The sequence below is a fragment of the Misgurnus anguillicaudatus genome, chromosome 7, assembly GCF_027580225.2.
Source record: "Misgurnus anguillicaudatus chromosome 7, ASM2758022v2, whole genome shotgun sequence".
NCBI lineage: Eukaryota > Metazoa > Chordata > Actinopteri > Cypriniformes > Cobitidae > Misgurnus > Misgurnus anguillicaudatus.
The window spans coordinates 30,032,570-30,047,976 of record NC_073343.2 but is presented as its reverse complement, the minus strand read 5'-3'; the positions used below and the strand labels follow the sequence as shown (position 1 = coordinate 30,047,976).

Genomic DNA, 15,407 nt, shown 5'->3' with positions numbered 1-15,407 from the left:
AAGGTAGCATGATTTAGCATGATGCTAACATGATAAGCATTAAGCTAGCATGAAGCTAACATGATTAGCACGAAGCTAACATGATTAGCATGATGCTAGCATGATTAGCATGATGCTAGCATGATGCTAGCATGATTAGCATGATGCTAGCATGATTAGCATGATGTTAGCATGATGCTAGCATGATTAGCACGAAGCTAGCATGATGCTAGCATGATTAGCATGAAGTTAACATGAAGTTAGCATGATGTTAGCATGATAAGCATGAAGCTAGCATGATGCTAGCATGATTAACATGAAGTTAATATGATGGTATCATGATTAGCATGAAGCTAGAATGGAGCTAACATGATTAGCATGAAGCTAGCACAAAGTTAACATGATTAGCATGAAGCTAGCATACTGCTAGCATGATTAGCATGAAGCTAGCATGATGCCAGCGTGATTAGCATGAAGCTAGCATGATTCTAGCATGATTAGCATGAAGCTAATATAATTAGCATGAAGATAACATGAGGCTAACATGATTAGCATGAAGTTAGCATGATGCTAGCATGATTAGCATGAAGCTAGCATGATTTAATGTGGCGATAGCATGATTAGAATGATGCTAGCATGATTAGCATGAAGCTAGCACTATTTAACGTGCAGCTAACAAGATTTAACATTAAGTCAGCATGATTTAGCATGAAGTTAGCAAGATTTATTATGAAATTAGCATAAAGCTAGCATGAAACTGGCATGAAGCTAGTATGACTTAGCATGGAGCTAGCATGAAGCTAACATGACCCAAAAACCCAACCCCCATGTCTCTATGATGTTCAGATCCAGAGATTTTAGGCTTTGTTTATTATGTTGCTAGGGTGTTCATATTTGGTTGCTAGGGGCGTGGCTTAATACCTCAATAAGAATCCTAAGAGACTGATTGGATGCCTGAGTAAAATGAGCCCACCCCTATGTCTCTATGACACTCTGGTGCAAATATATCCATCTGGGCTTTTTATAATGGTAGTCTATGGGAGATGTTGCTAGGCTACCCAAAATTGTTGCTAGGGGCGTGGCTTAATAGCTCTGGGGTGATCCTAAGAGACTGATTGGATGCCTGAGTAAAATGAGCCCACCCCCATATCTCTACGACCCAATTCTACGACCCGGTGGCAACTTGTGGCAAGCCGGTGGTTGGGGACCTCTGCTCTAAAGTGAAGATATTCCATCTGGGACGCTTTTATTCCCTTTTATGGGCATGTTTCCTGCCCCATTACATCAATGGGACTATAAGTCAGCATGATTAACATGAAGCTAGCATGATGTTAACATGATAAGCATGATGCTAGCATGATTAGCATGAAGTTAGCATGATTAGCATGAAGCTAGCATGATGCTAACATGATAAACATGAGGTTAGCATGATTAGCATGAAGCTAACATGATGTAAGCATGATGTTAGCATGATTAACATGAAGCTAGCATGATGCTAGCATGATAAACATGAAGTTAGCATGATTAGCATGAAGCTAACATGATGTTAACATGATAAGCATGAGGTTAACATGATAAGCATGAAGCTAACATGATGTTAACATGATGCTAGCATGATTAGCATGAAGCTAGCATGATGTTAGCATGATAAGCATGAAGTTAGCATGATTAGCATTAAGCTAGCATGATGCTAACATGATAAGCATGAGGTTAGCATGATTAGCATTAAGCTAGCATGATTAGCATGATGTTAGCATGATAAGCATGAAGTTAGCATGATGCTAACATGATAAGCATGAGGTTAACATGATTAGCATTAAGCTAGCATGATTAGCATGAAGCTAGCATGATGTTAGCATGATAAGCATGAAGCTAGCATGATGCTAGCATGATTAGCATGAAGCTAGCATAATTAGCATGATGCTAGCATGATTAGCATGAAGCTATCATAATTAGTATGATGCTAGCATGATTAGCATGAAGCTAGCATGATTAGCATGAAGCTAGCATGATTAGCATGAAGCTAGCATGATTAGCATGAAGCTATCATGATTAGCTTGAAGCTTGCATGAGGCTAGAATGATAAGTATGAAGCTAACAAGATTTAACATGAAGCTAGCATGATTTAGCATGAAGTTAGCAAGAAATATTATGAAATTAGCATAAAGCTAGCATGAAACTAGCATGAAGCTAGTATGACTTAACATGAAGCTAGCATGAAGCTAACAGGACCCAAAGACCTAACCCCCCATGTCTCTATTATGTTCAGATCCAGAGATCTAAGGCTTTGTTTATTATGTTGCTAGGGTGCTCATATTTGGTTGCTAGGGGCGTGGCTTAATACCTCAATAAGAATCCTATTAAGACTGATTGGATCAGAGCCTGTCAGCCTCCTTAAATGTGGTAAGCCACAAGTTTCTACAAGTTTCTCACTCGCAGCTATGACCCGTCAAAGTTTCCCTCCATGTTAAGTAAATGGGAATTTTGGGGTGTTTGAGCGCCCCGTTTAGGAATTCGGACGGTCCCATCAGTTAGAAAAGATATTGCACACTAAGTCAGACCAGTCTGAAGGTCTGTGGAAAATTTGGTGCATGTAGCTTGAAAGCTCTAGGACGAGTTAGTGTCAGAAATTTTGGGGTGCTAAGAAGAATAATAATAAGTTTAAAAGCAATAACAATATGTTGGCTTTTTCAAGCCAACATAATTAAACAAGTTTACCATTGGCAAAACCATGATCTTACTACAGTAACCTATGGTTTTGTATGCTTCAAGCCTTAAAAAACAACACAACAACCACAAAGTGGTCCATGTGACTACATTTCAAGTTATCTCAAGCCATACGACAGCTTTGTGTCATACAAGTTTGTATTTTTCATTTTGAGCCATTCTTTTAACAAACACATAAAATAATAACGCTTAAAATAGTTTAGGTGCTACACCACCAATGCGTGCAAGTAACTGTGGAGCAAACTTTGAATTGTGAAATGAATTAATAAATTAATAAACGAACATCGAGAGTCATCTATACTTTTGGCAACGTTCATAACTCGGTCTAATTTCTGCTCTTCAAAGACATAGCCGTGCTTAGCATCTGACATGAGCAGTTTTTCTTATTCTTGACCTTTTTAAAGTGACCCTGGATGTATTTGCGAAACTTTGTGGTGGCAAAGCAATACACCACAGGATCCAGAATGCAATTTAATCCCATCAGCATGAGTGTGATCTGATGAGCATCATTAAGGCGTTGATGAGTATCCTTGCTCCATTTATCTTTTCTTAGGCCCAACACTGCCAGAACCCACGGACCCTGCACCACATGATGGGGTAAGAAACAGATCACAAACACGCCCACAACGGCAAACAGCATCTTCAAAGCTCTCCGCTTTTTGCCGCCGGATCGCTTCCCCGTACTGGCTCGGGGCTGACTGATGGGTTGAGACAGAAGAGTTCGAGCGATCAAGATGTTGCACAGAATCACTATTAAGAAGATGACAAAAAACACGGCGATAATAAGGAAATGCGTTGTGGCGACTATGTATTTCATAACACCAGTCACGTTATGATAATCCTCGAAGCAGCGTTTTTTCTCATTGCCTTTCGGGACCCCACGAACAATAAGAGATTTAATAGAAACTGAAAAAGTGACGGCCCAGACGCCCGCTGAGATGATCGCTCCACGTTTCCAGCAGTCGGAAGAAGCGGCGATCAGTGGCCTGGTAACAGCCCAGTAACGATTAATGCTGATAACACCAAGAAAGAAGACGGAGGAGTAGGTGTTAATATAAAAGAAAGACCCTGCGATGCGACAGACAGCATCCGAATAGTTCCAGTGGCCATTGTTCGCGTAGTACCCGATCCAAAACGGTAGAGTGAACACGAACAGCAAGTCTGCAACTGTCAGGTTGGTCATGTAGATGCGAATCTCATTCATGGCTTTAGAGTCTCGCATTTTGTGCAATAAATAAAGCACGTAGCAGTTGCCTGCCAATCCTAAGACAAAGACCACGCCATAGAAGATGGGGAAGAGGGTGTAACGAAACTCCGACTCTATGAATTTCGAGGATGTGTTTCCGACTGCTGTTTGGTTCTTGACTGTAGGGGTCACCATGTTGAACATCTGAAAAGAGATGCATGAGATAAATAAGACATTATGAGCATTACACATTCTTATTTTTGTTAAGTTTTGCTGTAAAGTGTTAAGCCAGTCTGGTCTCACTGTTAATACGTAGTATAAATATGTAACTTTCAAAAACCCTAAATGTACTTTTGTACGTTTAAATAGATGCTAAAGCATACAATGTAGATGTATTTGCAACATTTAATCGTAGCATTATTAAATTTTAATGAAGTCATCATTAATCCGGCTTCTCAGAGGGTGTGCATTTCAAATTTTAAAAGTACGTAGATTGAAAGATTGCAATGAATTTGGATCTGCAATTTTAAAGATGTGGATTACAGCAAATTAATAAAATTACCATCTTTTGTGAATTTGTGTTGTGTTTTGGTGTAATTATTGTTGCATAGGAGAAAACGCCTTTTGTGTGTCATAAAGTAAATATTACAAAATGGTTAAATGATTACAGAAATTGTATTCATTTTTAAGGGACACTCCCTTTTTTTGAAAATAGGCTTATTCCAGCTCCCCTAGAGTTACAGCAAAGTCCTTGATTATTACGCCAGAATGAGAGTAAAGTTCCTAGCCATATCGGCCTAGATAATTGCAGCTTTTAATTTTCTGTCGGTCTTAGCATACAACGTAACTACAGAAGAGTCAAGTTTTAAATAGGAAAATTTTGAAACTCTTCGGTTATTTTTAGCACGATGCTAATCGTCTAATCAGATTCAATGGATTGTGCTAAGCTATGCTAAAAGTGGTACTGCCAGACCCGGAGAACAGCTGAAGGGATTCCAAAACAGTAGAAATCAAATGTTTACCTCTAGGGGAGCTGAAAATGAGCATATTTTCAAAAAAGTTCTCATTACAGCATATTTATCTGCAATCTCTTGAATCTGAAAGAAGGAAATAGATGAAGCTTCATTCTATAAAACCACAGATCATCATCGATAAAGTCTATTCATCATTGCAGTAGTTTCCATGCCAGGCCTACACTGCCCACATGTACCAATCAGGAAAATAGCTATCAGTTAATAATTGGTCTAAAATATAATAGACTATATTACTGTGTGTGTGATCTATACAGCAATGCTATAGGCACAAAAATGTTTTACCAATAATAAAATGTTTTAAAGGTATAGCTCACCCCAAAATTAAAGGTCACATTTTTCCTGATCCCATTTTTCAAACTTTAGTTAGTGTTTTTTTTATGAGAGCCACACTGAGAGGACAGAGTCAGGAGGAGAGCCACTTTAATTAAAAGTTACATCCTGTCATAAACAGCATGTATGCTTATCATTCTGTCATTCCTTAACATATGTCACAGGTTGGGGCGGACCGCAAATGTAACAAGTCCCGCCCCTTCCTAGTTTCCACCTCGAGGAGGTCCCAAAGCCACCCCAATGACCAGACACACAAGAGTAAGTATAATTTTTTTAAAAATGGAACTTTATTTAATTTAGTTAAAACTAGGTTTGGGGAAAGGGGATGGGGAGTTAAAATGACTCTTCTTCTTGTCCTCCAGATAGACTGTGCAAGGGGGAAAGGGGAAGGGCCAACCACCAGAGATCCATGGCGTGACTACAAGGCGGGAGGGGAAACGTCAAGGGGGACAAGGCTCCTATGCCTTGTTAACTTTATCCCGTGGCGCCCTCCTCTTCCTCCTGGAGGCAAAGTTAAAGGAAAGGGTACTGTTTAATATTGGTTTCGGTGAAACAGCTACCTGTGCTTAAATTCCGTTGAATGTTCTGTTCTTGGTGTTCAATGCTTGGTTTATCTCCCTGCAGGGTGTCGTGGGCCTTCCCGTCCTGGACGCCGCACACGGGTGAGTATCTCCGGTAGTTCCAAGCGTCTCCGCCTCCTTCCGCGGTTTTCTGTCTGCAAACACAAAGTGTTACTATGCGGGGGCCAAAACCCTTTCTCTCACCTAGGTAGCAGGTGGGTGAGGTAGATACTCCACGGGGGACTGGTATTTCTCTCCTCAGGTGTCTCGGGCAATGGACAAGGTAAGTACTACACAGGTAACTGGACTCGTATTCTCTCCTTCTGTAGGCTTTAGCTGTAACACAGAGGATTAACATACAGGCTCTGGTGTTTCTCTTACTTGGGCCGATGAACAAGGTAAGTACTCCACAGGTAACTGGACTTGTGTTTTCTCCTTCTGCAGGCTTTAGCTGTAACACAGAGGATTAACGTACAGGCTCTGGTATTTCCCTAGTCACTCCGGTGCCTGTGGCAATGGACAGAGGTGAGTATATGCAGGTAAGCGAACTTCAGAAAGTATTCTAAGAACTTGACACGATCTTCACCTGACTACAGGCCTTTCCTTATCGACTACTGCTTGGGGCGGTGGACTAACAGCAACTTTTACTGTGGTGGACAGGGAATGGTACTCACAGACCTTCGTGTGGTAGGATGTCTAACTCCAGCCCTTACTGAGGCCTCCAGTGCGTCAGGATTCACCACCGTTGCGCCGAGCCAAACACTGCCCTTCCCTCTCCTCTGATCACGGCCGCAGAGAGGTCGACAGGGGTGCCCTTTTGAAGAGGCTCCGTGACAGGTAGGTTCTCCTCACAGCAATATCATTTCTTAGTTTAAAATACAGCACTTAATGGGTTCTACTCACAGTTGGTCTGTTTTCGCCGATACACTTCACCACCGCCTCCGCAGAGCCAAACCGATTCCTGGGGATCTACTAAAGGTACTACACCCGGGTCCCCATACAAGCGTCTTCGAGCAGCAGTTATATAAAGATCCTTCGGCCCCTCCTCGGCCTTCTCGTTTCCTTCGACTGGTATAGGGGGAGACGGCTACTGACGGCTTAAACACAGCATCTCACAACAATGACTCAAAAGTGCACACTCACAGCAAGACACAGACTCACTCACAGCACGCCTCACACTAGAGTTGTGCTGATAGACGATAGTATTGTGTATCCACGATCTTCAGACATATCGCCAATGGCAGGCTTTGATTGCGATAGTCATGACGATAGTTGGCGAATGGTTATTATTATCATTATAGTTTTACATGAACATATTGCATGCTTTTCCTCAGATGAGGGTTTGTTGGCTTCACTTTACGCAGAGAGCTTGTAAATAGAGAATTCCGTCTTGCACGTACCGGCACTTAATGCACGCGTCTTGGACTCCTAGCACTAAATCCATTGCGTCATGAGCAGCTGCGCACATGCACGCGCTCTCGCATCTGTCCGAAGTCTAAACATAAATTAAAGTAGTAATCCTTATGTATTTGTTCAGTTTAATCCGTTTCATGCGAGCTGAGGCAAACTTTACTTTTTGTTTTAAATATGACCCGCTGCATATTGGCGCCTCTCTCACTCTCGCGTACGTGCAGAGAGCTGCGCTCTGTCCGAAGTCAGATCACTAGGTATAAATCCTGTTTATGATATGCATTTCAAGGAGTTGTAGCAACACGTCCCTCATGTTTAAAATATGATTGTGTTTAAAATATGATCGCGTTCCGCTGGACCAGTGTTTTTAAAAAGGCATCTCTGGGAGCACCACAGCTTGACACGAGTAGCCTTCTGCAATAGCACTAAATGCATTGAATTGTTTGTATGTGCGCGCACGTGTGTGTGTGTGTGTGTGTGCGCGCAGATGCATGTTTTCACAGTTATTAAGTAATCATGGATAGGGTTTTAATGACGCGCTCGCATTAATGGCATCAGTTTTAAGAAGGTTGCGGTCATGACGGTGTTGCTCCTGTTCTTTTTGTCCACAAATCAAGTGACTTGTTATAATGAGTAAAAAATTAACAAATAAAAAATGAGTAAACTACTGCCCCGCCCCCCGATAAATTCGTGTATCGCCGATCTCACAGACTGACGATAGGACGATCTCAAAATGGGGCATATCGCCCAACACTACCTCACACTCCACGTGAAAATAGGGTCAGAGCCATGCTCTCCTGGACCTGTCTCGGGTTCGTTGGGCGTTGTAAAAGGTAGGAGGCCAGAAGGTGAACGTCGCTGCCACGACCACTTACGTCTCCCTGTATCTCCGTTCCCCGGCTCGCCTACCACTCTGCCGCTATCCTATGAATGGTAACTCACAACTACGTTGGACAAGTTATTCTCCACGAGATCGTTCAATACAAGCTTCGATGTACTCACAACAATACTGATCCATTTGCTTTATCTCCTTTGTTCTCCTCAGACGACTATGACCTCTCCACTCGTCTGAAATCCGCGACTAGAAGACGCCTTCACCAACACTTCCGGTAGGCCGTTCTCCCACAGGAGCTTAAACACATCAAGAGTGCATGTAGATTGTATCATTTAAACATCACCTCAATTGATATACTCAGCCCAGCGATTTATATTCTTCTCGCTTCATCCAGTAACCACAACCTCTGTCGCTTCCAGACGTGACTTTACCCAGGCCTTCCTCTGTGCACCGAAACGGTTAGCAAGTGTACCGCTAATGACAACAAAACAGCTGCCGCTTTCGACTCCCACTTGAGTTTCTGAACGTCTCTTTATACTTCTTTCCATCCTAGGATCGTCCAATCCCCAATCGCCGTGTTTATCTCTCTCACCTGCGTGTAATCTGGCTTGATTTGCCTCCCGGAGTTTACCCGGAAGTTCCGGTGTTTCCGCTCAACCGCCCGGGTAGGCACTCATCCGGGCGGAACCAATCTTCCGTACTTTTGGTTCTGCCCCATGAAATCGTCACCCTGTGACACATACAATATCCAATCCAAGAAATAACAAAAAGAGGGTAAATCATTCTTTATCTTTGACATTTACCAGTCATATGTGTAACCGACACAAAATTATTTCCCAAAATAAATTACCTTATTGTTGGGATGAGCTAAAGCAGGCATGCATTTCCTTGACTTTCTTCATGTTGTATTTGCAAATGCGCAAATATATGTTAGGCTATATGTAAGGAATAATTGATGACGGGCCTTTGAATTATTCGAAAATAATGCACACCCCAAAGTGGTAGTACAGCACGAGGTGAAGCGTAGCGCTGTTACACTGTGTTCAAAGGACCGTAGTCAATTATTCTGCTTACACCACGGTTAACACAGACATTGCTCTAGTGGTTATTTTAAGACATTTGACAAATCAGGTGTGCGCTTTACAGATAAATAATCAATGAATAATTAGAATAAAGCATTCATCAGCCCTGTGGGATAAATAATAATACTACAGTTATTCTGAATTGCTAAACACTACACCACAACCCTCGAACCAAATTCACAGTGGCCTACACCCATTTGCCCTCTTCTTGCAATACTCTAAACACAAACTTTTCACTAAAACACACAATGCAGTGCACTTGTTTTATAAATGATAAACCCAGATGGGCAAAATTTGAACACAACTTCAAAACAGATGTCATCAAGCAAACACAAAATTGTACACACTTTTTTCTAATGGTATTTTTACCAATTGTGTGGATTGGAAACAGTCTGAGAGGCAAATAAAGAGTATGAGGAAGAGCAGGACACCAGAGACGATGCAATTGGCAAAATTTGCAGCTGGATTGCTGACTTTTTACAAAAAATAAAAGTAATCTTGAAAACTGACTACTTTCAGTACTTAGTAAAGTATTCACTATATTCACTAAACTAAACTTATGATTACTAGAGACTTTTATCAGTACTTGTCACATGTGTTGTTATATACAAATGTATTTTTCTGTAAGCAGATGTCCTGTTGTTTTCCATTTTTTAAGGTAGTGTCTAATGCTCTCTAGTGTTTTATATTATATACTTATGTGTGTATGATTTAAAAGCTTAGTTTGATTTTGAGAACAGGTGAAATGGTTTTGAAGGAATTGTTTGATTTTGCTAAGATTCAGGGGTTCTGTGAATTTAGTTTGACAATATGGATTTGTGTTTAAGGATTTGAGAAAATGAGGGATGGTTTAAAAAATGTTTTAGCCATTAAAAAAACTGTAATAAACAAAATGTCAAAATGTTATATACCAAAATATTTGAATACAAGTACAGAATGCGCAACAACAGATGTCAATTTCAGCTATTATGCAGGAAATTATATTTATTTATTCATATAGTACAATGCGCTTTTGTCCAAAATGACTTACACACGAGGAAGCATTTAACATTTTGTTTTTGAAAGAAACAAATTAACCAAAGGAATGACATTTATTTGAATAATTTACAAAAACGACATATTTATTTCATCATGTGCTCATAAAATGTGCACATAAAAACCTCCTCCTGCACCGCAGCTGGCGTAGCAAAGTATTGTTGTTTAAAACATGTAGCCTATTTACTGTAGGACTGAATTTGCGCTGTTTTTATCTGTAGCCTCCAATAATATAGCCTCCTAAATTTATTATTATTATTATTTTGGAAAACATACAGCATTTTGTCTAAAAGGTTTAGCATACCATTCGTTTCAGCACCATGAATGTTGCGTTTTTGTTAATACACCACATTTGTTATGAACATGTTAAGTTAGTAGTGTAATTCTGTGGTGTGGTGGTTGGTACATAATGGTAAAAAATCATTCCTAATTAATTTACTAATCAAAAGTTTATTTTCTGTCAATAATGTAAATGAGATCCAGCTCTTTCACAGCAGTTTGTCATTAAAGAGTTTTAGAAACTTTGGACGAAAAATATCCGCTATTTAATTGGGATGCACAAACATCAAGAATCAGACTATGAATCTCAACCATGGTGACAATTAAATGAAAAACTTCATGCTGCAATGCATGCTGGGTATTAACAAATTACAAATCTCATTCAGGACTCCCAGCATGCACTGCAGCATGGATAAATAATGATTTGTTTTCCAATTTTCTTTGTCACCATGGTTGAGATTCATAGTCTGATTCTTGATGTTTATGCATCCCAATTATGAAGCAGATATTTTTTGACAAAAGTTTCTTAAACTCCTTAATGACAAACTGCTGTGAAAGTGCTGGATCTCATTTACATTATTGACAGAAAATAAACTTTTGATTAGTAAATTAATTAGGGATGATTTTTTTCCATTATGTACCAACCACCACACCACAGAATTACACTACTAACTTAACATGTTCATAATAAATGTGGTGTATTAACAAAAAGTTAACACAACCAGGGAAAAAACTAGCAAGCAAAAGACAAGGCTCAAGAGCCCAACTAAAACGAACACTAATCACAATAATGGTGACTTAAAATTAAACAAAACATCAACATCTAAACTTATATATAATATATATATAATATAAATATATAATAAATATAATAAAATAATATAAATATAAAAAATAAATATAATAAAATGCAATGTTTCTCTATCATTTACATAACGATCATATAAGTCAATATAATAAACAGTTGTTGTTTTAAACATTGTGTGAACATTAAAACATGACAGTGTCATAACGTTTAAAAATGGTAAAGTGTAACATTCCTCTAACGTTGAGACAACACAAAAACGTTCTTAGAACGTCAAGAAAACTGGACACTTTTAACGTTGGCAGAACGTTTTTGGGAACGTAAAGAACTTTCAGGGAACGTTCTTAGAACTTTTTTCTGTTAGCTGGGCCCGTATCTCCAAAACCATTATTTTTCAAGAAATTAAAAAAAACGCCGTATTTTTTAAGTTATTAAACATTATTTCAATTAAAGACGAGCTTTATGACTCGGGAGCAGAGAGATACGAACTTATGCTCTCATTGATAAAATGGTACGGACACAGACATCGCCGCTGCCAGCAGTGTTCAACAAATACTGCGGTCACAAGAGCCTTAAAGACGATGCTTCAATAGTTAACCAAAGCTGACTGTATACATCTTACTAAACTCGATTTTAAAGGTTTACGATCTTTAAGTGATGCAATACAAAACACGATGAGCGGACTGCTGTCTAATAAGTGGAAATGAATCTGCTCGCAAACTTACCTTCGTGGCTCACGGGCTTCCTTCTGCACAGAAGCATTACAGCTATCGAGTTTTAATAAATGTACTTAAACCTAACTATTTTCACTTGTTAGTGCCTAACAAACAGAAGTATTATATTAATTAAACAGCCATTTTATCTCCAATTAATAAAACATTTACTTGTGTTTAACATTCACAAAATAATTTAATGGTGGTATGCAAAACATTCAATTTAATTCAAAATTGAATTCAATAAAAACATTACTGCTTGTGTTTTACATGCACAAAATAATTTAATGGTGGTATCCAAAACATTCAATTTAATTACAGTATTATATTAGATACATTTTAAAACTTCAATGCATGTAAGCCTAGTAATACGTAAATATTTAAAATACATCAATAACTGATATCATAGGTTAACACAGATAAAATCATAGTTAAGTCTTTCTTTATTAAGCCCATTACCGAGTGTATTTGTGTTTGTGAGTTTATGACTGTTGTTGTCTGAGGTGGTGACTCGGATGGGGACGCCAGTCATCAGAATGGTTGATTTTCAAGTTCATAGTTCTAATCTGTACCTGACAGAGTTCCTTTAAGGACACAGACATGGTTGCTGCAAAAAATAAATAAATAAAGGACAAACGATCATTTCCCTACGTTATATAAGGCATGCTTGCGTATAATAACGAGGCAAAAAAAAAAACAGTTCCTTGCATAATAATTCATGACTTTTTTCTTTAAGCCCCACAAAAATCACGTTAGATACCAAACATGATAACAAAACCAATGGATAGTGGCTAACTAAGTCAAATGCAAGCAATATGTGCTTAAAATTCACTTCACAAACGTGAATAGCGTAAAGAAAAATCTAGCAGCCTCAGAAACGATACATTAGAGTTTAGCACTACTATTACTTCGAGATAAAACTGTTATACATAATATAAAAACTGTTATTATATAATTCATATAACTGAAACATAAATAACCAGTGTTTTGAGGACATTTACCTCAGTGGACGTGTTGCTCGACGAGGATTTCGTTGCGATTCTCAATCTTGAAGAGAAATATGCAGCGAAGCTCTCCCGCGGATTACTGACACCTATTGGTTATTTACTTGTACTACTGCCTTAACAATGACACTCCCAATGGATAAGGTGAGGATAATTTAATAGCATTTAATAGAGCCGTGTAATGACGTATAAATAATAAATTTAGCAAAAAATTGTCTGATAGACTGGTTAATATACAACACATGACTTAATTTGGTATACAAACAACCAATTTGTAAGCAAAGACTAGGCTATGTTAAATGTGAATTCACTTTTATTAACTTTGGTAAGTTTCAGATTTCAATTCATAAATAACCTCGATGGGGGGCCCAAAAAATGCAGCCTGCCTAGTGTAGTCCATTTATTTAATCCGGCTCTGGTTGCGTGTGAAACATAAACAACGGGGTTTTCCTGCATTGCACGTCGTATAAAGCTATAAATGTGTCTCATCATATTGACGGGAAATTTGTCTTGCAACCAAAGTTACAACATAAGAAGAGACGAAAGTTACGAAGGGACCACGCCCTCAATAGTTAGGCTATAAAACAGTTGTATATTAAAATATATGCGTTTGTTTTACAAATGAAACTAGTTCAGCTTTCATCAACTTCCATCTTATCATTATTGTTTTTTTTTATTTTGTCCCGTGCTATATTTAAACTCGTATGCTCTATATTCAAGGTTAGACAGTTATTTAACTAAAAATGTAATAATTTATTGTAACCCACCTCGTATATCGAGATCAATGTGTTTGTTCCAGCACGCGCTCCTCACGCTCTCTCTGAAGTGCGCGCTCCACCAGCCTTTTATCGCTCTGCTCACGTTCAAAGTCACACCTCTCTCTCTCTCTCTCTCTCTCTCTCTCTCTCTCTCTCTCTCTCTCTCTCTCTCTCTCTCTCTCTCTCTCTCTCTCTCTCACCCGATATTTCATAAGCATAAAATCAAGCTTACAACAGTGTTATGGCTGTTTCTGTTTTCCTGAACTAAAAATTTAAACGATCTTATAAATGATCTAATAGTATGATGATCTTGTTTTAAAAAAAAATGTATGGGTAAAAGATATGTGGAGGCCTGTGTAGAGTTTGTAAAGGTGTAAAATAAAGGTGTGAAATAGTGCATGCACATTCTTAAAATAAAGCTTTTAGAGAAGCTATTTTTTCTTTTTTTCTTTCTTTCTTTCTTTCTTTCTTTCTTTCTTTCTTTCTTTCTTTCTTTCTTTCTTTCTTTCTTTCTGTCAGAATCCTGCCAGATCCTTGTTTGTATTTAGATCTAGCTTAGCATGGCAGGGTTCTGACAGTACATGTTTTATGTGGGAGATGTGTGGTTTTAGTATTGGTTTATTCTGACCACGCATTTCCCGGGTCTCGTCACTTTTTCCCCGATCCCTTACTTGTAATGATTTCCAGGTGTATGCAATTTATTTTCTCCCAATTTAAGAGTCCTTGTGTGTGTTGTTCAGTACGTGTTTGTCTGTATTACTACGTTGGTCTTGCCAGTCATTGTTTCCAGTGTGTTCCTGTTCAAGTTAAGTGTAGTGTGTTCTAGTTTAAGTTTAGTGTTTTGTTAATATGTTATGTTTAGTGTAGTTCTGTGTAGTTTAGTATTTGCCCTGTTTTGTTTGCCCCCTCGTGGGTTTTGTTTTCAGTTTTGTTAAATAAATTATTTTTGTCCCTGTCACGTCTGCATTTGGGTTCTCTTCTTGTCCAATTCTTGACAGTACGAACCCGTCAATACTGAACCCAGCGGACTATGGCAGAAGACCCAGAGTGGTGGAATGCCCTTACCGCCGAGTCACGTTCTGGGTTTGGGTCCTTTCCACCACAGAAGGAACTTGTTCTGCAGAGCTATGCCCAGAAGATCCTGGACAGAAGGGCTTGCTTTTCTGACCGGATGGTCAACAGATACCTCCTGGCCGGCCTCGACAATCCTCCTCCTGTCTCGGAACGTGCGGGTCTTATTTCAATGCCATTTTGGGAAATAGTGGACCGTCTCGACCGACAGCAACGGCCCCGGGATGAGGAGCTGACAGTCGGCCCGCAGCTATCGGCCCCTAGGGGTCTCATCACGGGGTCGATAAGGCTGGTGAGTTCCGTTCCCGCCTCTCCGAACCCCGGGGCTTCTTTCACATCTGCCTTACCCACGTCTACTCCTGTTATCCCCTCTGCACCTTCTGCACCCAGGAACAGGAGGAGGAGGAGGAAAGAAGTGGTGGCATCTTCACCACATCCTTCGGTCGTCCAGCCACAGCTACCTGTTCTGCCAGCCCAGCCATTACAGCCAGCGCAGCCCCTGCCACAGCCGGCGCAGCCCCTGCCACAGCCGGCGCAGCCCCTGCCACAGCCGGCGCAGCCCCAGCCGCCAGCGCAGCCAGAGCAGCCGACGCAGCAAC

General features: G+C 39.7%; 1 protein-coding gene across 1 annotated transcript; it reads right to left on the bottom strand.

Moving 5' to 3' along the window:
- Positions 1 to 1,282: 1,282 nt before the first annotated feature.
- LOC141365368 (platelet-activating factor receptor-like) lies at positions 1,283 to 13,852 on the bottom strand. Its single transcript, XM_073869714.1, has 2 exons — positions 13,747 to 13,852; positions 1,283 to 4,096 (listed from the first exon to the last, which is right to left on the bottom strand). The coding sequence occupies exon 2, from the start codon at positions 4,094 to 4,096 to the stop codon at positions 3,032 to 3,034; it is 1,065 nt and encodes a 354-aa protein (XP_073725815.1). The 5' UTR covers positions 13,747 to 13,852; the 3' UTR covers positions 1,283 to 3,031.
- Positions 13,853 to 15,407: the final 1,555 nt, after the last annotated feature.